The 24139-nt window shown below is 40.0% G+C and overlaps 1 protein-coding gene across 3 annotated transcripts in view; it reads right to left on the reverse strand.

Moving 5' to 3' along the window:
* ELAVL3 (ELAV like RNA binding protein 3) overlaps positions 1-24139 on the reverse strand; it is a 103285-nt gene that overhangs the window by 24214 nt on the left and 54932 nt on the right. Inside the window, exon 2 of one of the 3 annotated variants that reach the window (XM_032210805.1) lies at positions 11206-11428. In XM_032210805.1, coding sequence (XP_032066696.1) covers positions 11206-11428 — 223 coding nt within the window. Of the gene's footprint in view, positions 1-11205; positions 11429-24139 lie in introns of those variants that run through there. The other 2 variants (XM_032210806.1, XM_032210807.1) reach the window with 2 other exon arrangements.

Consider the following 24139-nt stretch of genomic DNA (forward strand, 5'->3'; position numbering starts at 1 on the left):
CTGCTAAGGTTTTCTGTAGTGATTAAGACAATTCTGAAATGATAGGTTATTTGGGTCTCTGATTTATATTGACAAGCAATGAACAAATCCAGAATAATTAACTCAGTCTGGGCTGGCCCTGGGTCCAGGGAGCTGAATGGGGAACATTTTGGTCACAGACACCATCCGTTTCTGTAATCGTCAATTTGTAATTTTTATTCCAGAGTTTCTCCCATTTCTCCAATTCAATATTATAGCCACAGTTTTTGGCCCATGTTATCATATTTTCTTTAACTACATCCTCCTCCATTCAATAATTCAATAAGTAATTGTATATTTTCTTAATCAATTTGTCCTCTGTACCTTGTAAAATCTTATCTAATCCTTGTGGTTCTTTTTGGAATCCAGATTGTTCTGAGTCTTTCTTATATCTAGCCTGAATCTGCATGTATGGCCACCAATCAATGTCTATGCCCTGTTCTCTTAGTTCTTGTCTTGTTTTCAATTCCTCCTGGTCATTTAATAAGTCTTTCTATCTTTTTATTTTGTCTATATCTAATACGTTTGGATAGATTAATGCTTCCATTGTTGATAGCCAATTTGGTATTTTATTGTAGTACTTTTAATATATATATATTTTTGCCATACTTGTAGCAATGCTTCCCTAATTTAATGTTTCTGGAAGTAACTGTGAATTTTGTTTTTCCAGTCCCATATAAAGGCATGCCGTCCTATCTGTAGGTCATTGCCTTCTAATATCAAAATGTTTTAGCTCTATCCAATCTTTAATCCAAGTAAGTGCCGTTGCCTGATAATATGTCTCCCAATCTGGGAGCTCAAAGCCTCCTCTTTCTCTACTGTCCTACAATAATTTTTTGTTTTAATCTGTGCTTTTCTCCCCAGCCAAATATATTTCATAATTAATTTATTTAAGCCTTCAAAGAAATTTTTCCCTGAATTTATTTGTACTACTTGGAAAAAGAACAATATTCTTGGTAAAATTGTCTTGCCAGAAAAGACAATTTATTACAATCACTAAAAGACAAATGTAGTGTTGAGTTCTGGGTGATGAATGGAGGTGTGATTTCTAACAGTTGTGATTTCCAGAGTGATTTCTAACAGTTCTTTATTCTTTTACAGGAAACTGATCAGCCAAACAACCAATCAGGAGAGAGTATTTTCCCTCTCCAACAGAGGACCAGAATGAGAATTTCAACTGACAACTATACACTATATACAATATGTAACATGTAGTGTTTGGCAATGGAGCACACATTCAAATTCTCACTCAGCTGCAACATTTGTGAGTAGACTAATCTACCTCCATAGCAGACTTTGCTGTGAAACTGAATTTATAAAAGCAAGGTAGTATGAAAAAGTAGATAGGATTTTATTTGTAAATAAAAATTGTCCTTTCTCAAATAGTATCAAAAAATACCAGTCCTGCCATTTCAAGTACTTAAATAAATGTAATTAATACTGGGCAATGGATGTTCTAAAATAGTATTATTATTGTTGTTGTTGTTGTTGTACAATTGTATCACAGCGGCCAGTTGTTTCGCCGGATTTGGCATTGGTTACTAGTCGGGCCCCACCCAGGGGCCTAGGACGTCGTAACGTATTTTCGTCATATGCGTGCAGATCCAAGCAGTGCGGCTTTTTGCATTTGACTGATGGTGATTTTGTCAATTTTTAACTGTTTCAAATGTAATTCCAGTGCTTTTGGAATAGCACCCAGTGTGCCAATTACCACTGGAATTACCACTGCTGGTTTGTGCCATAGTCGTTGAATTTCGATTTTTAAGTCCTGGTATCTTGCGATTTTTTCATGTTCCTTCTCGGCGACCCTGCTATCACCTGGTATTGCGATGTCTATGATTGTGACGTTATTTTTCTCAACCAGTGTGATGTCTGGTGTATTATGCGCCAGTATTTTGTCGGTTTGTATGCGAAAATCCCACAAGATCTTGACCATCTGATTTTCGGTGACTTTTTCAGGCTGATGTTCCCACCAGTTTGTTGCTGTTTTAATATTATAATTTTTGCACAAATTCCAATGGATCATTTGTGCTACTGAATTGTGCCGCAATTTATAATCAGTCTGCATGATTTTTTTACAGCAGCTGAGTATGTGATCAACAGTTTCATCAGCTTCTTTGCAAAGTCTGCATTTGGCATCATCAGAGGATTTTTCGATTTTGGCCTTAATGGCATTTGTGCGGATAGCTTGTTCTTGCGCAGCCAGGATTAGTGACTCTGTTTCTTTCTTTAATGTACCTGTTGTTAGCCATAACCAAGTTTGTTCACTGTCCACTTTATCTTTTATTTTTTCCAGAAATTGGCCATGCAGTGCTTTGTTCTGCCAACTCTCCATTCTTGATTTTATCACATGTTTTCTGTATTCTTGTTTCGTCTGTTGGGCCTTCAGTAGTCTTTTGTTCTTTACTTCAATTAATAGAGGTTCTTGACTTTCTTTTAAATAATCAGCCAGTGCAGGTTTTTCTTCTTCAACTGTTTGCTTCACTTGTAATAATCCTCTGCCACCTGATTTTCGGGGCAGGTATCAGTATCACCACGTGGATGTAAACTGTATTGTCATTAGTTTCCTGGTTTTTCGGTCCAAAATGTCAAAATCAGCTTCTGTATAGTTAACTATACCAGCTGTGTATTTTATAACTGGTATTGCCCAGGTATATGCCTTGATTGTATTTCCACCATTCAATTTAGATTTCAAAATTTTCCTAACTCTGTTGGTGTACTCTCGCCTGACAATAGTTTTTACTTCTCCATGCTTGATGTTATCCAACTGCAGAATGCCTGAGTATTTGTAGGCTTCATTTTCATTGCATTTAATTAGTTGGCCATTGGGCATTTCAATTCCCTGACATGCAGTGATTTTGCCTCTTTTTATGGATACAGTGGCGCATTTTTCCATGCCAAACTGCATTGAAATATCGGTGCTGAATACTTGGACTGTGTTTGTCAATGATTGGATTTCTATTTCTGACTTTCCATAGAGTTTCAAATCATCCATATATAGTAAATGCGAAATTTTTTCAGCTTTTTTGGCTGTTTGGTAGCCTAATTTCATTTTTTTTAAGATTACTGATAGTGGGATCATTGCGATGATGAAGAGAAGAGGTGAAAGTGAATCACCCTGGAAAATTCCTCGCTTGATATTAACCATTCCGTAGATCTCATTCCCTACTGCCAATTCAGTTCTCCATTGTTTCATCGCCTTTTCAGTAAAGGATGTAATATTTTTGCTAATGCCAATTGTTTCTAAGCATTTTATGATCCAACTATGTGGCAGTGAGTCAATTATTATTATACTACAATTGTATCACAGCGGCCAGTTGTTTTGCTGGATTTGGCATTGGCTACTAGTCGGGCCCCACCCAGGGGCCTAGGACGTCGTAACGTATTTTCGTCATATGCATGCAGATCCAAGCAGTGCGGCTTTTTGCATTTGACTGATGGTGATTTTGTCAATTTTTAACTGTTTCAAATGTAATTCCAGTGCTTTTGGAATAGCACCCAGTGTGCCAATTACCACTGGAATTACCACTGCTGGTTTGTGCCATAGTCGTTGAATTTCGATTTTTAAGTCCTGGTATTTTGCAATTTTTTCATGTTCCTTCTCAGCGACCCTGCTATCACCTGGTATTGCGATGTCTATGATTGTGACGTTATTTTTCTCAACCAGTGTGATGTCTGGTGTATTATGCGCCAGTATTTTGTCGGTTTGTATGCGAAAATCCCACAAGATCTTGACCATCTGATTTTCGGTGACTTTTTCAGGCTGATGTTCCCACCAGTTTGTTGCTGTTTTAATATTATAATTTTTGCACAAATTCCAATGGATCATTTGTGCTACTGAATTGTGCCGCAATTTATAATCAGTCTGCATGATTTTTTTACAGCAGCTGAGTATGTGATCAACAGTTTCATCAGCTTCTTTGCAAAGTCTGCATTTGGCATCATCAGAGGATTTTTCGATTTTGGCCTTAATGGCATTTGTGCGGATAGCTTGTTCTTGCGCAGCCAGGATTAGTGACTCTGTTTCTTTCTTTAATGTACCTGTTGTTAGCCATAACCAAGTTTGTTCACTGTCCACTTTATCTTTTATTTTTTCCAGAAATTGGCCATGCAGTGCTTTGTTCTGCCAACTCTCCATTCTTGATTTTATCACATGTTTTCTGTATTCTTGTTTCGTCTGTTGGGCCTTCAGTAGTCTTTTGTTCTTTACTTCAATTAATAGAGGTTCTTGACTTTCTTTTAAATAATCAGCCAGTGCAGGTTTTTCTTCTTCAACTGTTTGCTTCACTTGTAATAATCCTCTGCCACCTGATTTTCGGGGCAGGTATCAGTATCACCACGTGGATGTAAACTGTATTGTCATTAGTTTCCTGGTTTTTTCGGTCCAAAATGTCAAAATCAGCTTCTGTATAGTTAACTATACCAGCTGTGTATTTTATAACTGGTATTGCCCAGGTATATGCCTTGATTGTATTTCCACCATTCAATTTAGATTTCAAAATTTTCCTAACTCTGTTGGTGTACTCTCGCCTGACAATAGTTTTTACTTCTCCATGCTTGATGTTATCCAACTGCAGAATGCCTGAGTATTTGTAGGCTTCATTTTCATTGCATTTAATTAGTTGGCCATTGGGCATTTCAATTCCCTGACATGCAGTGATTTTGCCTCTTTTTATGGATACAGTGGCGCATTTTTCCATGCCAAACTGCATTGAAATATCGGTGCTGAATACTTGGACTGTGTTTGTCAATGATTGGATTTCTATTTCTGACTTTCCATAGAGTTTCAAATCATCCATATATAGTAAATGCGAAATTTTTTCAGCTTTTTTGGCTGTTTGGTAGCCTAATTTCATTTTTTTTAAGATTACTGATAGTGGGATCATTGCGATGATGAAGAGAAGAGGTGAAAGTGAATCACCCTGGAAAATTCCTCGCTTGATATTAACCATTCCGTAGATCTCATTCCCTACTGCCAATTCAGTTCTCCATTGTTTCATCGCCTTTTCAGTAAAGGATGTAATATTTTTGCTAATGCCAATTGTTTCTAAGCATTTTATGATCCAACTATGTGGCAGTGAGTCAATTATTATTATACTACAATTGTATCACAGCGGCCAGTTGTTTTGCTGGATTTGGCATTGGCTACTAGTCGGGCCCCACCCAGGGGCCTAGGACGTCGTAACGTATTTTCGTCATATGCATGCAGATCCAAGCAGTGCGGCTTTTTGCATTTGACTGATGGTGATTTTGTCAATTTTTAACTGTTTCAAATGTAATTCCAGTGCTTTTGGAATAGCACCCAGTGTGCCAATTACCACTGGAATTACCACTGCTGGTTTGTGCCATAGTCGTTGAATTTCGATTTTTAAGTCCTGGTATTTTGCAATTTTTTCATGTTCCTTCTCAGCGACCCTGCTATCACCTGGTATTGCGATGTCTATGATTGTGACGTTATTTTTCTCAACCAGTGTGATGTCTGGTGTATTATGCGCCAGTATTTTGTCGGTTTGTATGCGAAAATCCCACAAGATCTTGACCATCTGATTTTCGGTGACTTTTTCAGGCTGATGTTCCCACCAGTTTGTTGCTGTTTTAATATTATAATTTTTGCACAAATTCCAATGGATCATTTGTGCTACTGAATTGTGCCGCAATTTATAATCAGTCTGCATGATTTTTTTACAGCAGCTGAGTATGTGATCAACAGTTTCATCAGCTTCTTTGCAAAGTCTGCATTTGGCATCATCAGAGGATTTTTCGATTTTGGCCTTAATGGCATTTGTGCGGATAGCTTGTTCTTGCGCAGCCAGGATTAGTGACTCTGTTTCTTTCTTTAATGTACCTGTTGTTAGCCATAACCAAGTTTGTTCACTGTCCACTTTATCTTTTATTTTTTCCAGAAATTGGCCATGCAGTGCTTTGTTCTGCCAACTCTCCATTCTTGATTTTATCACATGTTTTCTGTATTCTTGTTTCGTCTGTTGGGCCTTCAGTAGTCTTTTGTTCTTTACTTCAATTAATAGAGGTTCTTGACTTTCTTTTAAATAATCAGCCAGTGCAGGTTTTTCTTCTTCAACTGTTTGCTTCACTTGTAATAATCCTCTGCCACCTGATTTTCGGGGCAGGTATCAGTATCACCACGTGGATGTAAACTGTATTGTCATTAGTTTCCTGGTTTTTCGGTCCAAAATGTCAAAATCAGCTTCTGTATAGTTAACTATACCAGCTGTGTATTTTATAACTGGTATTGCCCAGGTATATGCCTTGATTGTATTTCCACCATTCAATTTAGATTTCAAAATTTTCCTAACTCTGTTGGTGTACTCTCGCCTGACAATAGTTTTTACTTCTCCATGCTTGATGTTATCCAACTGCAGAATGCCTGAGTATTTGTAGGCTTCATTTTCATTGCATTTAATTAGTTGGCCATTGGGCATTTCAATTCCCTGACATGCAGTGATTTTGCCTCTTTTTATGGATACAGTGGCGCATTTTTCCATGCCAAACTGCATTGAAATATCGGTGCTGAATACTTGGACTGTGTTTGTCAATGATTGGATTTCTATTTCTGACTTTCCATAGAGTTTCAAATCATCCATATATAGTAAATGCGAAATTTTTTCAGCTTTTTTGGCTGTTTGGTAGCCTAATTTCATTTTTTTTAAGATTACTGATAGTGGGATCATTGCGATGATGAAGAGAAGAGGTGAAAGTGAATCACCCTGGAAAATTCCTCGCTTGATATTAACCATTCCGTAGATCTCATTCCCTACTGCCAATTCAGTTCTCCATTGTTTCATCGCCTTTTCAGTAAAGGATGTAATATTTTTGCTAATGCCAATTGTTTCTAAGCATTTTATGATCCAACTATGTGGCAGTGAGTCAATTATTATTATACTACAATTGTATCACAGCGGCCAGTTGTTTCGCCGGATTTGGCATTGGTTACTAGTCGGGCCCCACCCAGGGGCCTAGGACGTCGTAACGTATTTTCGTAATATGCATGCAGATCCAAGCAGTGCGGCTTTTAGCATTTGACTGATGGTGATTTTGTCAATTTTTAACTGTTTTAAATGTAATTTCAGTGCTTTGGGAATAGCATCCAGTGTGCCAATTACCGTTGAATTTCGTTTTTTAAGTCCTGGTATCTTGCGATTTTTTCATGTTCCTTCTCGGCGACCCTGCTATCACCTGGTATTGCAATGTCTATGATTGTGACCTTATTTTTCTCAACCAGTGTGATGTCTGGTGTATTATGCGCCAGTATTTTGTCGGTTTGTATACGGAAATCCCACAAGATATTGACCATCTGATTTTCGGTGACTTTTTCAGGCTGATGTTCCCACCAGTTTGTTGCTGTTTTAATATTATAATTTTTGCACAAATTCCAATGGATCATTTGTGCTACTGAATTGTGCCGCAATTTATAATCAGTCTGCATGATTTTTTTACAGCAGCTGAGTATGTGATCAACAGTTTCATCAGCTTCTTTGCAAAGTCTGCATTTGGCATTATTATTATTATTATTATTATTATTATTATTATTATTATATTATCATTACATTTCCATGTAGCAAGAAAATATATAAAATACATCATATCATCAAACAAATATTTTCAATGTCACAAATCAATGCAATAAAATGCTTCAAAAGATAATATTTTCTCTGACTTTTTCTCCCGTTGACCTCATGTCAACATGGGTTTTGGACAGTTGCCACAACTGGCTTGCAAATGCCCCCTTTCAGGCTGTTATGGACTTCCTCGTCTAGCCTACAACTTCAAGATTCCCTGGGAATTTCCAACTCAAATGCTAACCAAACCTAGTTTTCAAACCCAAAGTAGCTCAACCAGGTGCTGCCACCTGCTGTGACAAAATATTTCAAGATAGTTATTTGTTCTACAAATGTGCGGATCATTAAAATGCTGTTTTGCTATGTAAATTTAATGGTTCACTAAATTTGCATTTACTTCTTAAGGAACTCTAACAGTAATAAAAAATGCAGTCTGGATGCAAACACCTTGATATCTTCTATAATCCATAGTTTCATGGATGTATTCTATCTTACACTTTCTAAAATATTATATTTCATATATTTTTCTAATACACAAGCTTGCCTTTCCATCAGAAAGCCACTGTATTTTCTCTGCCACTGTTAATGTAGCTTGCCAGAAGGTAAAGGTAAATTTATTTATTAAGCTTACATGCCATCCATTTTCAAAAATGACTGTAATATTAGCAAAAAAAATCTCCAAATCCTAAGAATTTACCACCTGGGGGCCACTTATGTCCCCTGTAACAATTCCAAAAACCCAGAGTAGCTCAGTTCTAATAGCACTCCAAAATATAGTTAGACCTTCTTCATCACAAATATAGTTTATGTCCTGGTCTGCTCAATGAAAGCTTCTTCTTCTAACCCATCCTTACACTTCCCAAAAGCAAGCAGCATTTTCTACTACAGAATTAGTATTTGAAGTAATTTAATCTGGAGATTTATGTACACCTTTACCAACAGTCATTAAAAATCTTCCTTGCATATCTTTGTTAGTTTAAACCCATTAATTATCATATTTTAAATAGTAGCAAATTCCATAAACCTATTATGAGTTTATTCTGTAATACAGTACTTACTTTCTTTTATTTGTTGGTTATTTATTTTCCTGTGGGGAAAATGCTCATTTAATTAGGCTTTTCTTATCTCTATACAACTTTATGGGGTCATCCAGGAGGTAGAGTGATAGTAGCAGCGTGTTTACAGTTGACAGTTAAGATATATTCCAACATAAAACAATACTTGGAAGTTTTCATGACCTTTCCAAATAATAGCAATAGCAATAGCAGTTAGACTTATATACCGCTTCATAGGGCTTTCAGCCCTCTCTAAGCGGTTTACAGAGTCAGCATATTGCCCCCACAGTCTGGGTCCTCATTTCACCCAGATAGATAGATAGATGATAGATAGATAGATAGATAGATAGATAGATAGATAGATAGATAGATAGATAGATAGATAATAGATAGATAGATAGATAGATAGATAGATAGATAGATAGATAGATATAGAGAGAGGGAGAGTTAGATATAGAGGGAGGGAGGGAGGGAGGGAGGGAGAGATAGATATAGATAGATATAGATGATAGGTAGGTAGATAGATAGATAGATAGATAGATAGATAGATAGATAGATAGATAGAGAGAGAGAGAGGGAGAGTTAGATATAGAGAGAGGGAGGGAGAGATAGATATAGTTAGATATAGATATAGATAGAATAGATAGACAGACAGACAGACAGACAGACAGATAGATAGATAGATAGCAATAGCAGTTAGACTTCTATACCGCTTCATAGGGCTTTCAGCCCTCTCTAAGCGGTTTACAGAGTCAGCATATCGCCCCCAACAATCCGGGTCTTCATTTCACCCAGATAGATAGATAGATGATAGATAGATAGATAGATAGATAGATAGATAGATAGATAGATAGATAGATAGATAGATAGATATAGAGAGAGGGAGAGTTAGATATAGAGAGAGGGAGGGAGAGATAGATATAGTTAGATATAGATATAGATAGAATAGACAGACAGACAGACAGACAGACAGACAGACAGACAGACAGACAGACAGATAGATAGATAGATAGATAGCAATAGCAGTTAGACTTATATACCGCTTCATAGGGCTTTCAGCCCTCTCTAAGCGGTTTACAGAGTCAGCATATCGCCCCCAACAATCCGGGTCTTCATTTCACCCAGATAGATAGATAGATGATAGATAGATAGATAGATAGATAGATAGATAGATAGATAGATAGATAGATAGATAGATAGATAGATAGATATAGAGAGAGGGAGAGTTAGATATAGAGGGAGGGAGGGAGGGAGGGAGAGATAGATATAGATAGATATAGATGATAGGTAGATAGATAGATAGATAGATAGATAGATAGATAGATAGATAGATAGATAGATAGATAGATAGATAGATATAGAGAGAGGGAGAGTTAGATATAGAGAGAGGGAGGGAGAGATAGATATAGTTAGATATAGATATAGATAGAATAGATAGACAGACAGACAGACAGACAGACAGACAGACAGACAGATAGATAGATAGCAATAGCAGTTAGACTTCTATACCGCTTCATAGGGCTTTCAGCCCTCTCTAAGCGGTTTACAGAGTCAGCATATCGCCCCCAACAACAATACGGGTCTTCATTTCACCCAGATAGATAGATAGATGATAGATAGATAGATAGATAGATAGATAGATAGATAGATAGATAGATAGATAGATAGATAGATAGATAGATATAGAGAGAGGGAGAGTTAGATATAGAGAGAGGGAGGGAGAGATAGATATAGTTAGATATAGATAGAATAGATAGACAGACAGACAGACAGACAGACAGATAGATAGATAGATAGATAGCAATAGCAGTTAGACTTCTATACCGCTTCATAGGGCTTTCAGCCCTCTCTAAGCGGTTTACAGAGTCAGCATATCGCCCCCCAGTCTGGGTCCTCATTTCACCCACCTCGGAAGGATGGAAGGCTGAGTCAACCTTGAGCCGGTGAGATTAGCAATAGCAATAGCAGTTAGACTTATATACCGCTTCATAGGGCTTTCAGCCCTCTCTAAGCGGTTTACAGAGTCAGCATATTGCCCCCACAGTCTGGGTCCTCATTTCACCCACCTCGGAAGGATGGAAGGCTGAGTCAACCTTGAGCCGGTGAGATTAGCAATAGCAATAGCAGTTAGACTTATATACCGCTTCATAGGGCTTTCAGCCCTCTCTAAGCGGTTTACAGAGTCAGCATATTGCCCCCACAGTCTGGGTCCTCATTTCACCCACCTCGGAAGGATGGAAGGCTGAGTCAACCTTGAGCCGGTGAGATTTGAACCGCTGAACTGCAGATAACAGTTAGCTGAAGTGGCCTGCAGTACTGCACCCTAACCACTGCGCCACCTCGGCTCTTATCAATAGCATGGACCTTGTTTTCCTTAGTTGCTGCACTGTACGAGTGTACTGTGACACGGAACACTTCTTCAGAACCCCACAGCTCTTTGAAATTTCCCAACACCATATTTATTTTGATTTCACCATGGGTTTTTAGCCAGATTATCTTTCTGCCTCAATTTTTATTTCTTTTTCATCTCTACAGATAGACATGTACAGTTGTACCTGTGATTTTGTCTCGAACCAGCTTGCATGATTCAATCTCTCCGATGCTTCCAAACAGACTCTTGAATTCCTCTTGGGTCATGTTCTGGGGCAAGTAGTTGACTATGAGGTTAGTTTTGGAATCATCAGTGGCGCCATTGGCACTGATCAGTGGCCCATTGGGGAGGGAACTGTTGTTTGTGGGGCCGTTGGACACCTGGGTCTCCATGGTGCTGATTATCTGCTGAAAACAAGAGGGAGGAGGGGGAAAGCGTTACGGTTATGAAGGATGGGAGGCAAACCTCATGAAATGCATGAAATTGTTCATTTGCAACATAAGGGTTATTGGAATGGATTAGACCAGTGTTTCTCAACCTTGGCAACTTGAAGATGTCCAGACTTCAACTCCCAGAATTCCCCAGCTGGCTGGGGAATTCTGGGAGTTGAAGTCCGGACATCTTCATGTTGCCAAGGTTGAGAAACACTGGATTAGACGCATAATATATTTGTTTCAGTGTTTTGGTTTCACAGAGGTTACATCAATGTAATATATAAAGAAAGTCATCTCTGAGTGACCATGACACAAACTTCTCAAGTAGACTTTATGCAATGAAATGGGAGAAACAAATGCGGAAGAAAGAGAGAAAGGAAATGCTAGATTAAAAGGAAGTGCCAAAAGGCACACATGGTCCCACTTTGTTCACACTTGTCTACTATTTCTATGCGATGCAGCTCCCAAAAAATTACTCCTACAGGAATGCTGTGCTCAAGCAGAATAAATATTGCCCTCTTCTGAGCAACCTTGCCTGAACCCAGAGACTAACTAAGAAAGAACATTGCTAATACTTGAGTGATGGACTGACAGAGAAAATCAATAGGCTAGATGAAGAAAAGTTGGAAAAACATCCCCAAGCCATGTCTGCAGTTTTGCCAAAAACCGCTATGTAGATATGTGCATGAAATCACCAGGAGTTGTATCTGACCTGAAAGAGATTTTCAACTACTTTCATTGAATTTATCACTATATGTTTCCATGCATAAACAAATCCCTTAAACATATATTACTTCAAGTAGCTGGTTGCCATTTATTTATGGTGCATGTGGTGGGAGGGTGGTGTAAATTTAGCACCTTGCAATAATTAACGCTCAGTGCTTCTTTAGGCAACACCCCCTCCCTTTACAATGGTTCTATCCATTTCATTCCCTGGACATTTATTCTGATTGCTACAAAGCCTTTGTGGCAACCATCCACTTCTCTATGCTTTCCTGCAGGCTGTTCTTCTGTTAGCAAAATTCTGATTCCCTCTTAAACTATTGATCAGGCCATTGATTCTGCCATTATACTCCAGCCTCAGGCCAGGAATGAATATCATCAAAGAAAAATGCATCGCTAATTTCCTGGGTCTGTCAATAATCTCTTTACAAAGATGGTTGAGGACAGGATGCTTTTCTCTCACTGTATGGTATTTAGTAGGCTTTGAAAGTTTAATTTTGTACATAAAGATAATGTTTAGTTTGTTGAGTGTGGTTCCATATTTATTCTCTACTTCATAGAAATAAACAATGGTTCTAAAAGTTGTCATTCAAAAGCCATATTACATTCTAAAATAAAGGCTAACCAAGATTATGTTGCACAAAAATACCAGAATGCTGCAACCAAACTAAGATGTTGGAATTTGCCAATGCTGCTTGTAATTTGCAAACCGTGGCATATTTGGGTCACGTGGAGAAAACTTTATGTAAAGATATAATCTGTAAAGTGAGCTAAATACAAAATGTATCTGAAATAACTAAAAAGAGATGACCAGTTTGGGTAACAGTCAAGATACACAAATTCAGAACAAAACAGGGGAACAGGTCTGAATATAACAATATGAAGTCTGCAATTCTGTTCACGTTTATTCAGAGGTTCTGATGATGATTTATAAATGTCTAATTTTATGATGAACGCCTATTACGTTGCAAAGATTCTCAACAAATTTCATGGACGTATGTTAAGCTTACCGGAAGGAGCAGTTTCATATACACCCACTAATTTATAAACAGAATTTGTACTTTATAGTTGTTATAGTTGTACCAAGTCCAAGTGGACATCATTTACATGCCAGTCTCTAGGCAAGCCCCCCCCCCCCACCAAGATACAAAACCATGTTATCAGAAGCATATATCCTGCCAATTGATTGCCATGCCACTTTTTAATCTATGGTTAAAAAAAAAGACAATTTAAGATTTTTCAGAGTTTCAGGACTGTTGGGTGTTTTATCTTTCAAGTTGGTTTCTTACTCCCACATTGCCACTTTCTTGAAGCTGGCATAAATATCAGTAAGTAGCAATAGCAATAGCAGTTAGACTTATATACCGCTTCATAGGGCTTTCAGCCCTCTCTAAGTGGTTTACAGAGTCAGCATATCGCCCCCACAGTCTGGGTCCTCATTTCACCCACCTCGGAAGGATGGAAGGCTGAGTCAACCTTGAGCCGGTGAGATTTGAACCGCCGAACTGCAGATAGCAGTCAGCTGAAGTGGCCTGCAGTACTGCACCCTAACCACTGCGCCACCTCGGCTCTAGATAGATAGATAGATAGATAGATAGATAGATAGATAGATAGATAGATAGATAGATAGATAGATAGATAGATAGATAGATAAGAGATATGGATGGATGGATGGACAGACAGAGACAGAGATAGATAGATAGATAGATAGATAGATAGATAGATAGATAGATAGATAGATAGATATAGATAGATAGATAGATAGATAGATATAGATAGATAGATAGATAGATAGATAGATAGATAGATAGATAGATAGATAGCAATAGCAATAGCAATAGCAATAGCAGTTAGACTTATACACCGCTTCATAGGGCTTTCAGCCCCTCTCTAAGCGGTTTACAGAGTCAGCGTATTGCCCCCAACAACAATCCGGGTCCTCATTTCACCCACCTCGGAAGGATGGAAGGCTGAGTCAACCCTGAACCGGTGAGATTAGAACCGCCGAACTGCAGAACTGCAGTCAGCTGAAGTAGCCTGCAGTGCTGCACTCCTAACCACTGCGCCACCTCGGCTCCTTAAGTATACCAGCTATGGTGCTTATCGGGGGGAGGGGGGAGACCACCATGATTTTTTAAAAAGTTTTTTATTTGATAAACATTAAAAACATTTGACATAGGGCGATATTTCTGACATAAACATTTCCATATAGTGATTAGATCTTATAACAATTACATGTTATATCCATTACATGGGTGTATATCAGTCAGATTGCCTGTCTGTTGATTCTTTCTTTTATATAATTACTAATCATACAAATACATATCCAATTTCTACATATCACACATTCTTAATACCATATTTCCAATTGTTTAATGTGTTTGTGTTTTTCCGTCCCAGCCTTTCCCCCTCATTTCGGTACCATTTGTCCCGGATTTCATGATATTCTGTCTCACTCTTGTTATTTGATGTCTAGAGTCAGCCTGTCCATCTCTGCGCACGTCAGTATCTTATTTATTACTTCTCGTTCCAAGGGAATCTCCTTATTTTTCCATTTCTGTGCAAAAACCAGTCTTGCCACTATAAAAATATGCAGCATTAAATATAGTCCACCTTTGCCATGTTTTCCTTTTGTGATCCCTAGTAGAAATAATTCTGGACCTCAACGCCATCCTTTGATTTAGCATCTCTTCCAAATACTTTCTTACCTGGTGCCGAAAAGCCCCTTTCTTTCGTGCATTTCCCACCACATATGGTAGAAGGTCCCTAGTGCAGCATTCCATTTCCAACATCGTGGCAATAATTTTTTGTTAATTTTAGCTAATCTTGTGGGTGGGATGTGCCACCTGTAGAACATCTTGTATAAGTTTTCTTTATACGAGCTGGCTAAGGTTAACTTTCTGTTCCTTTCCCATAAGTCTTGCCAATTGTTCAAATCTACGCGGTAACCAAAGTTCCTACTCCATGCTAACATGGTTTCCTTTGCCTGCTCTTCCACCATTGAATAATTCAATAGATATTGGTATAATATTTTAATCATTTTATCCTCTTCACCTAGTTTTATCTAATTCTGTGGGTTCTTTCCTAATACCCCATTCCTTTTTGTTTTTTATGTATCGAGATTGGACTTGCAAGTAACCCCACCATTCTAGTTCTATTCCTTCCTCATATGATTCTCTTCTAGATTTTAGTTCACCTCTTTCATTTCGTATCTGGTTATAAGTAATTACTTTCCCTAAATTAATAAAATTCAGGTGAACGAACATCTCCAATGTCAATAACCAGTTTGGGTTTTCCATGTAATTTCCCTAAAATATTAAAATTCAGATGAACGAACATCTCCAATGTCAATAACCTGTTTGGGTTTTCCATGTAAGAGCCGAGGTGGCGCAGTGGTTAGAGTGCAGCACTGCAGGCTACTTCAGCTGACTGCAGTTCTGCAGTTCGGCTGTTCAAATCTCACCGGCTCAGGGTTGACTCAGCCTTCCATCCTTCCGAGGTGGGTGAAATGAGGACCCGGATTGTTGTTGGGGGCGATATGCTGACTCTATAAACCGCTTAGAGAGGGCTGAAAGCCCTATGAAGCGGTATATAAGTCTAACTGCTATTGCTATTGCTATGTAATTTTGTTGTTTAATCCTTAACTACACATCAAGTAGAACTCAACTTATATGGTCCCTCTGGGAGGTGTTGATAGGCTTTATGTTTGCCATCCCATAGGGAGCACCTTGATTTACTGATGTTTGTTAACTTCCACATTAAAAATCTAGTATAATAAATTTAGAACATCTCAATTTTGTTTTCTTATATTTAACAAGTTTATTATATTAACCCCACTCTATTTACATGGGAAGCTTACCAAAAAGCAAGAAGCAGATCCTCAGCCACTGTCTCTGAAGAAAAGTAAGCCTGGGATGATGTTGGCTACTGTTTTGTAATGATTCCCTGATTATTTTGTTTAAAGTACTTGTAAGCCACCTTCAGTTCATCCTGCAGATGAAAGTTCTACCGCACAATGGATCTATTTTGTTACCTAGCCACCCCTGTGGTGATAAAACCATTCTTCATTAGTGATTTCTTGCTGGATTGATAACTGAAGGAATTTAAATTCCCAGGTTGGAGACCGTCCTACTCAGTGGTGGGTTTCAAAAATTGTTCGAACCTACTCTGTGGGTGTGGCCTCCTTTGTGGGAGTGGCTTGCCGCCCATGTGACCGGATGGGAGTGGCTTGCCGCCCATGTGACCGGATATGAAGATGCCGACGACACTTGTCAGAACCACCTTAAATTATCCCACACACAGCACTGGCATGCATAAGAATAGGATGTAAACTTGTTTTTTTAAAAGGCATCTTTGGTTTGCGTTGAAACAACTTCAACACACGCAATGTTCTGATTGCACCACAAACACAGTAGCCATCCTTTCCTTTCACAGAGGCACCGAGTTTTATAAATAGGAGCATGATAGTGTAGAATAATCATATCCAAGGACCAGTGGTGGGTTTCAAAAATTCTTTGGACCCTCTTCTGTAGGTGTGGCCTGCTTTCCGGGTCCACTGGTGGAACCTCTTCTAACCGGTTCGGTAGCTTTGATGAATCGGTTCTACCGAATAGGTGCGAACTGGTAGGAACCCACCTCTGGTCCTACTCAAACATCAAACATCCCACTAGCCATGGTTAAAAATGACCAAAATGAGCTTCCGAGAACCTCAGGACCTATAATCCCCCTCCCTCCTACAAGGACCATTTTATGTAAGAAATGAACAGAGGTTGAAATGAAGCACACCAGCCACAATTAGCAACAGCTTACTAAATAATAAGCAATAGTTTAAAAACTGGGAGCCCTTGCTTCTGAACTTCCATACTACCAACTTCGCAACCATACTGGTGACAGAAAATGAAGAGCAGCTCTGAAACCCACAGCAAGACAGTTGTTCTTGTGGCAAATTCCTTAGAGAATCAATGCTAAATTTGCCTTCCTTTCTACTCTCTTGAAAAGACCCCTCGGTTACAGACTGGAGCCCTTGAAAGAAAAACTACATCCATTTTGAAGTGCAACATACCCTTTTTACTTTTAAAATAATTTATTTTCAACTTGGCATTCAAGGAACTGCCAATCTTCTCAGTCTCCTTAAAAACTGCTAACTGAATCATACTCTCATGTCATATCTTAACCAGTGAAGTCCAGGAGCTGTATAGAACCAAAATTAGCTCAAGTTTATTGGGGTTTTATTTCTAGATATTATGTGCCAAGGAAGAAACTTGGTTTCTTGTTATCAAAGAAGTTAAAAGTGACAGACCAAGAACAATTGGGTCTACAATGCCAGGTTTTAAAGAGTACTCCAAATAAAGAAAGATTCCCCCTTTTAAAAGAAATTGTTAAGTAAGTGATTTCTAGCTTATTTATCCAGGTGGTAGAAAGAAACTATGAACAGAATTGCATGCACTAGGACACAGTACAGAAAGTCCAAATGCTCAGAATCCTGGCTCATGCTGTTCCTTCAATTGGAATAAAAAATCAATGTGATGCAGTATAATATATTTTAATTAGAAACCAAATTCCTATTCATTTATGAAGGCCCCCAGGCAATTGTTAACAAATTACTAGCATTTAGCATCCTCCTTTGATTTCCAAGGAAAAAAGAATTTGCAAATTAAATTATCAAAATGTCAATCAGGACAGGTAATTTGCAAGGCTGAAGCATGTCCTGGGTGACTTGAAATGAACTGTAGAATAAAAATGTAACAATGTAAGAAAAACTCTCCAAGCCCTGGAGAGCCCATGCCGACGAAGCATCACACAGTCCTCGTGACAAACTGCAATTTATAAATTACAATTAGACATCCAGGAAGAGCATAAGAACAATCCAGTGCATGGCACTGTGTGTTATGTATTCCTTTCGGAGAAGATATCATGGTGGTGTTGACTGGGAGAAGCAGAGAAAAGCAGGAAGATTGGCAGAAGCAGCCTTGAGATGAGATCCCAACATCCTACTTGATCCTACTTGATCGCAGCAGTCACAGAGAATGAAGCTTTCAAAGTAGGAAGAAAGGAAGAGGGAGAAGAGTTCTTGGAGGGCAAGCAAATATTGTCATGCACTAGAGACCTGCCTATGGGCAGAGGTGGTGGGGAGACCTAACAGTGGGGGATTCTATTATTATTTAAATCGAGTCCAGGGGATATCAGGCTGAAAACTTTTGTATTTGTTTTGAATATGTATCTGGAGAATGAGTATATTAACACACCACAAGGGTAACTATGCACTCCACAGAAGACTAGCTTCAAGGTGCTAGTTGTCACTTATAAAGCCCTTCATGGTATTGGACCTGGGTACTTGAGAGACCGCCTGCTGCCAATTACCTCCCAAAGACCCATTAGATCACACAGGGCTGGCCTCCTCCGGGTTCCATCTACCAGCCAATGCCATCTGGCTACGACCCGGGGGAGGGCCTTCTCTGTGGCAGCTCCGGCCCTTTGGAACGAACTCCCCGCAGAGATTCGGACCCTCACCTCTCTCCAGGCCTTCCGAAAAGCCGTTAAAACCTGGCTTTGCCAGCAAGCCTGGGGGTGATGAGTTCCCTCCCCTCTCGACCTGTGTGGCTGTTGGCTATTTTTAAATGCTTGTCTTGTATTTTTGTGTCCCCTTCCCCCCTTGAGTTGTTTGCCGCCCTGAGTTCTGCGGGGGAATAGGGCGGCATATAAATAAAACAAATCTCAATCTCAATTGCAAGATTGGATATTGATGTCTGCATGAAAATGCCAGGCGCCTCTAAACCAGAAGGGGAGAGTTAGCATGCTTAATGTTAGAAGTTAATATAAACACAGCAAGTGTAATGAAGATAATGGAAAAAGAGGAATCCCTGGACAATAGAAAACAAGGTGATTGTAAAGTTTTCTTTAATTTGTTGAAAGAAAAAAGGGATGAGGCCCCATTATAATTAGAAGGGATTTAGATTGAGGAAAATACATACTAAATAGTGCTCATTTAGGGTCTGTTTGCAATAATTACAGTGATGAGAAAGTAACTTTATGACCAATCCTCATATATACAACCATCATAAAGGAAAGCTAAAGTAAGAGTATAAGTATCATCACTTAATGACTGCTTTGCTAAATGACCAAGCTGCTGGTGCAGTTATCATTGTTAAACAAAGACTATCTGTATTGTAAAAGAACTTGACGGAGAACCCCAGAGTGCATGAACACTAGCAGTAGCTTCCCAGCATTTGTTAAAGTTACTTATCCAATGGAATCAAGTATTCCAATATCCTGTTCTCTTAAAAGTATTTGCCCTGATTCCAGTTCTTATAGGTATTTAGGAGTCTGAGGAACAGGCGAGGAAGGAATGTTGTGGACAAGTAGTAGGGATTAATAGCAATAGCAATAGCAGTTAGACTTATATACCGCTTCATAGGGCTTTCAGCCCTCTCTAAGCGGTTTACAGAGTCAGCATATTGCCCCCAACAACAATCTGGGTCCTCATTTCACCCACCTCGGAAGGATGGAAGGCTGAGTCAACCTTGAGCCGGTGAGATTTGAACCGCCGAACTGCAAATAACAGTCAGCTGAAGTGGCCCGCAGTATTGCACCCTAACCACTGCGCCACCTCGGCTCTCATAGGGCTTTAGCCAAAGGATTCTGGAAATGTGTTAATCATTATTTGCAAATTCAGCCAAAGCAATAATTCTGCAGGAAAGTAACATAGCAATGAATATCGTGCTCTTTTTCTTATCATCTGAATGTGGGTGATGATGGGAGATAAACAGATATTAACTTCAAGCAGCTGATATAAACTTTCCAAACATGGTACCAAGTATACTAAGAAGTTTCCAGACAGTGAGAACAACTAATAATTTGCCTCCAGGAGTTATGGGTGCTCCAATCACTGAAAGTTTTTAAGAAGACAACCATTTGTCTGAAATTGAATAGGGTAGAGGTGTCAAACTCATGGTGTCACAGTGGCATCACATGACGTATCGGGACTTTCCCTCCCTTTGCTAAACCGGGCATGGGCGTGGCCAGTATGTGACGCCTCCAGCCCGCGGCCTGGGAGTTTGACAGCCCTGGTATAGGGACTCTTGCTTCAGAGCCGAGGTGGCGCAGTGGTTAAATGCAGCACTGCAGGCTACTTCAGCTGACTGCAGTTCTGCAGTTCGGCAGTTCTAATCTCACCGGCTCAGGGTTGACTCAGCCTTCCATCCTTCCGAGGTGGGTGAAATGAGGACCCGGATTGTTGTTGGGGGCGATATGCTGACTCTGTAAACCGCTTAGAGAGGGCTGAAAGCCCTATGAAGCGCTATATAAGTCTAACTGCTAATTGCTATAGTAGGGGGTTGGACTAGAAGACCTCCAAAGTCCCTTCCAACTCTTTTATTCTATTTGAAATAGTTCAACTACTCATACCACTGTAATGGAATAGATTGTCAACAAACAACTTTATCTCTGATGCAACTGGAAGACCCTTATAAGGAAGAAAGTTTGCGTTTTGGTAAACAAAACAAAACATAGCAACCAAAACAGAGGCTTTGGATCCTTGGCAGTTCAATAAAAACAATCCATCTTCATCCCAAAAAGGTCCAGCTAGCTCATTTTTAATAATACCAGCCCACACCAGTAGGCCTCCTCCAACTTGATTCTTTGCAACAGCCGAGGATGGAAGGGTTCACTCAGGAGCGACGCTGGCCAGGAAGGTGGCTGGGTTGGAGCCGCTTCTTGGGAAGAGCCTCTGCAAACCTCCTCCACCACTTCTGGAGAAGGGCGCTGAAGTGAGCTCAGGAGAAGCAAAGAGAGCCGGCATGTGATCCACTGATTTCCTTTGCAAAGATGGTCTAAAAGGGGAGAAGAGGGAGAGGGGCAATGCTTTCCCCCTCAGAGCTCCAGTCCTTCACTGAAGCTTTCTGAACTTGGGGTTCTTCTGGCGGGTCTGGGAGGGTCCCCCTTGCTGGTTCTGTCAAGAAGCAGCAGCAGAAATCAAAGGCAGCTGCTTTCTTGGGCAGGAAATGGATCCAGGCGGAAAATCTCTCCACGTGTAAACTACAGCGAAACTGATCTAGCTGGGGAGGGGACGGGCGCAGAGAGGAGGAGGGGTAGGGTCAGCTGAAGACCTCTCCATCCCCAACCCCTAAGCTGATCTTTTTTTTCTACTGTGGTTTGCATGCCTAGGGGTTTTTATGGGAGTTTTGTATGCATACGTGTGCCATCCGTATGCGTGAATATAATGGACGCACACAAGGAACTTTATAGAGAGAGAGATGCATGGAATCCCTTGCGTTGCTTCGTCGTGCTGTTACTTGGTCCAAAACTTTTAGGTATCCCCTCCAATATTGCACCTGAGTCACAATAGGAGAACCCGGGGTGGGGTGGGGCTACACGCGTGACTGCACGGCACAAGCGCACATGTGCAATTCAGGCTCTGCGATTTCCCATAGCCCCTGCCATGCCTGAGGGTGTTTTGGGGGGTTGCAGCCAGTCTCCAGCCTCCTCCCCCCTTGTCCCAAGCCAGGATCCGGTGAACTTCCCTCCCTCCCTCCCACCCTGCTTGCATAGTCCAGCACTTGCCTCCATTTTTCCTATCTCCCACCCTTTCCTTCTCGTTGTCTCCCCCCACCCCCACTCGCCCGCTGGATTTATAAACACAGGCATGGCCTCCAGGTTGCAAAGTTGAATGCTTCGATTCCTTCTAGGAAACCTATGGCTTTTCCACACCCTAAATCCTCTGGCGGTCTATTTTTAGAAGTTTTTCCACTCACTCCCCCGCTCCCTTCGCTCTGTCAGAGTCCCAAAACTTTTCGCCACCGTTTCAATGGCCGCGGCTAGGTGGGGAGGGGATCATGTGACTGTGCGTGAGGGATGTCAAGTTGGTCACTCCCACTCAGTCACATGCCCTCCCACCTAGCCACGCCCACAGAACTGGTAGTAAAAAAATTTGAAACCCACCCCTGACTAGATCAGATCAGACTGTAGCTGAAGATTCTATAGCAGGTTGGGAAAAAAATACAAGGCATTCAGGCCCACCTGATCTAAAATTATGAAAGCTGTTGTGACAGCTTTTTGATTTCTAGATTCCTATGATCAGGCTGGACTTGAAAAATAGTGTGCCAAGACCCCAAAAAGAGGTTTCATTTATTCATTCATCCCGTTTATATAACCCCCTACTTCATAGAAAAGTGATTCTCAGCAGCTTCATAAATATCCTTTATCACTAAGGGCATAAAGCAATAAATCTTTTCTTCTATCAACGATTGCCAGAAGAAAACTTGTCCCTTAGGCAAAACCTACAGTCTCTGTGTACACAATGAAAGAAAGACTAAAAATTGGGTGATGCAAGCCGTGACCCAACAAATGCGCGCCCGACAAATGCGCGCCGACAAAACCGCCGTGACAAAACGGCGCCAACAAAACCGTGCGCACTAAAGTGTGATTAGGGTTTTTAGGTTAGGATTAGGGTTAGGGTTAGGGTTAGGGTTAGGGTTAGGGTTAGGGTTAGGGTTAGGGTTAGGGTTAGGGTTAGGGTTAGGGTTAGGGTTAGGGTTAGGGTTAGGGTTAGGGTTAGGGTTAGGGTTGTTAATGTTGTTACCATTGTTGTCACGTTGTTTTCGATGGCGCGCTTTTGTGGACGCACTTTTGTCAGCGCACTTTAGTGGGCACTGTTTTGTCAGCGCCGTTTTGTCGTGGCGGTTTTGTCGGCGCGCATTTGTGGGTGACCCGATGCAGGCTGGGAGATGAAGGCTTGATTTCAAATCATGGAAGGCTTCTTATGCCCTTGATGCATTTTAAACTTTCTTTGTGAATGCAGCCTGAACTCTAGCGGAGTATGAAAAATAAGGTATAAAGCACCTATAAAAGTTACAAAAATCCTAAAGCATCATTAACATTTTCTCTAGATCAGAGACCCCCAACTTCTCTTCATGGCGCTCCTTGTATTTCCCAAATTCCACTGCAGCAACCCAGGTTACTGCTGTGAATTCATGAACAATTCTCTTTATTAAATAGTTAAATATCCTGCAGGTCCCCATGAGATCATTGTAGCAACGCACGATGCCCCAGTGTAAAAATTGAGGACTGTGGCTTTAAAATATGCCATTTACATCTGTCCATCTAAATGCCATTTAAAATTATAATCTACAATCAGCCAAGGACTGATGATAACAGTTACATTTTTTAGCTTGGCAAACAGTTTATGTTTGAAAATCATGTTGCAGAACGGCCTTGACATGCTCAATATGGGCAGGTGTGATTTTGGAAAAAAAATCAGCATATCATACAAATAAATCACCACATCAAGGTGGTATTATGTTGATGGCAACAGTGGTGATGGGTAATGTGTTGTTTCCTTGTTTCCAAATATATTAGTCAAAACAAAATATTTTCTGCTACAATAGAAGGACTAACCAGCAGGAGTGACATTTTAGCACCTGTAAACAATGACCAGGGCACTTCAGGGATGTAACAGAATTCCTTCATCCTTGTGAATTTCAGAGGTATAATTCTGTAGGTAGTTCATTCCCGTGGAAATGGGAAGATACAATTGTTAAATACAATTGCAAGCTGAACGTGAAAAACTAATGTAAAGTGTCCAAAATTACAACAAAAAGAGGCAAATCTAAGACAGGTCAATGTTGTTTTTCCATAACTGACAAGGAAGCTTTATTGGCTCCAAGCTGCATAAGTTCAACTCCAGGAAGATTGCAGCAGGAGGAAATGAGTAGAGAGAAAGTGTTACATTTCCCATCTCCATCTGTTTCACTCTTCTAGCTTTCCATCTGAAGTCAATACAGCATTGAAACAGCTCCCTTAAAATTGTCTGATGTGCTCTATTGCACTAATGCATCATGCAATTCAATGGACAAACCTTTGCCAAACTGATCAACTAAAAATGTATTCATTCCAGCCAATATTTCCAGACATACACTTGAAACCTTGGTACGCACGTGTGTGCACTTAGACACACACACACACACA

Source organism: Thamnophis elegans, chromosome 2, assembly GCF_009769535.1.
Source record: "Thamnophis elegans isolate rThaEle1 chromosome 2, rThaEle1.pri, whole genome shotgun sequence".
Classification (NCBI taxonomy): domain Eukaryota; kingdom Metazoa; phylum Chordata; class Lepidosauria; order Squamata; family Colubridae; genus Thamnophis; species Thamnophis elegans.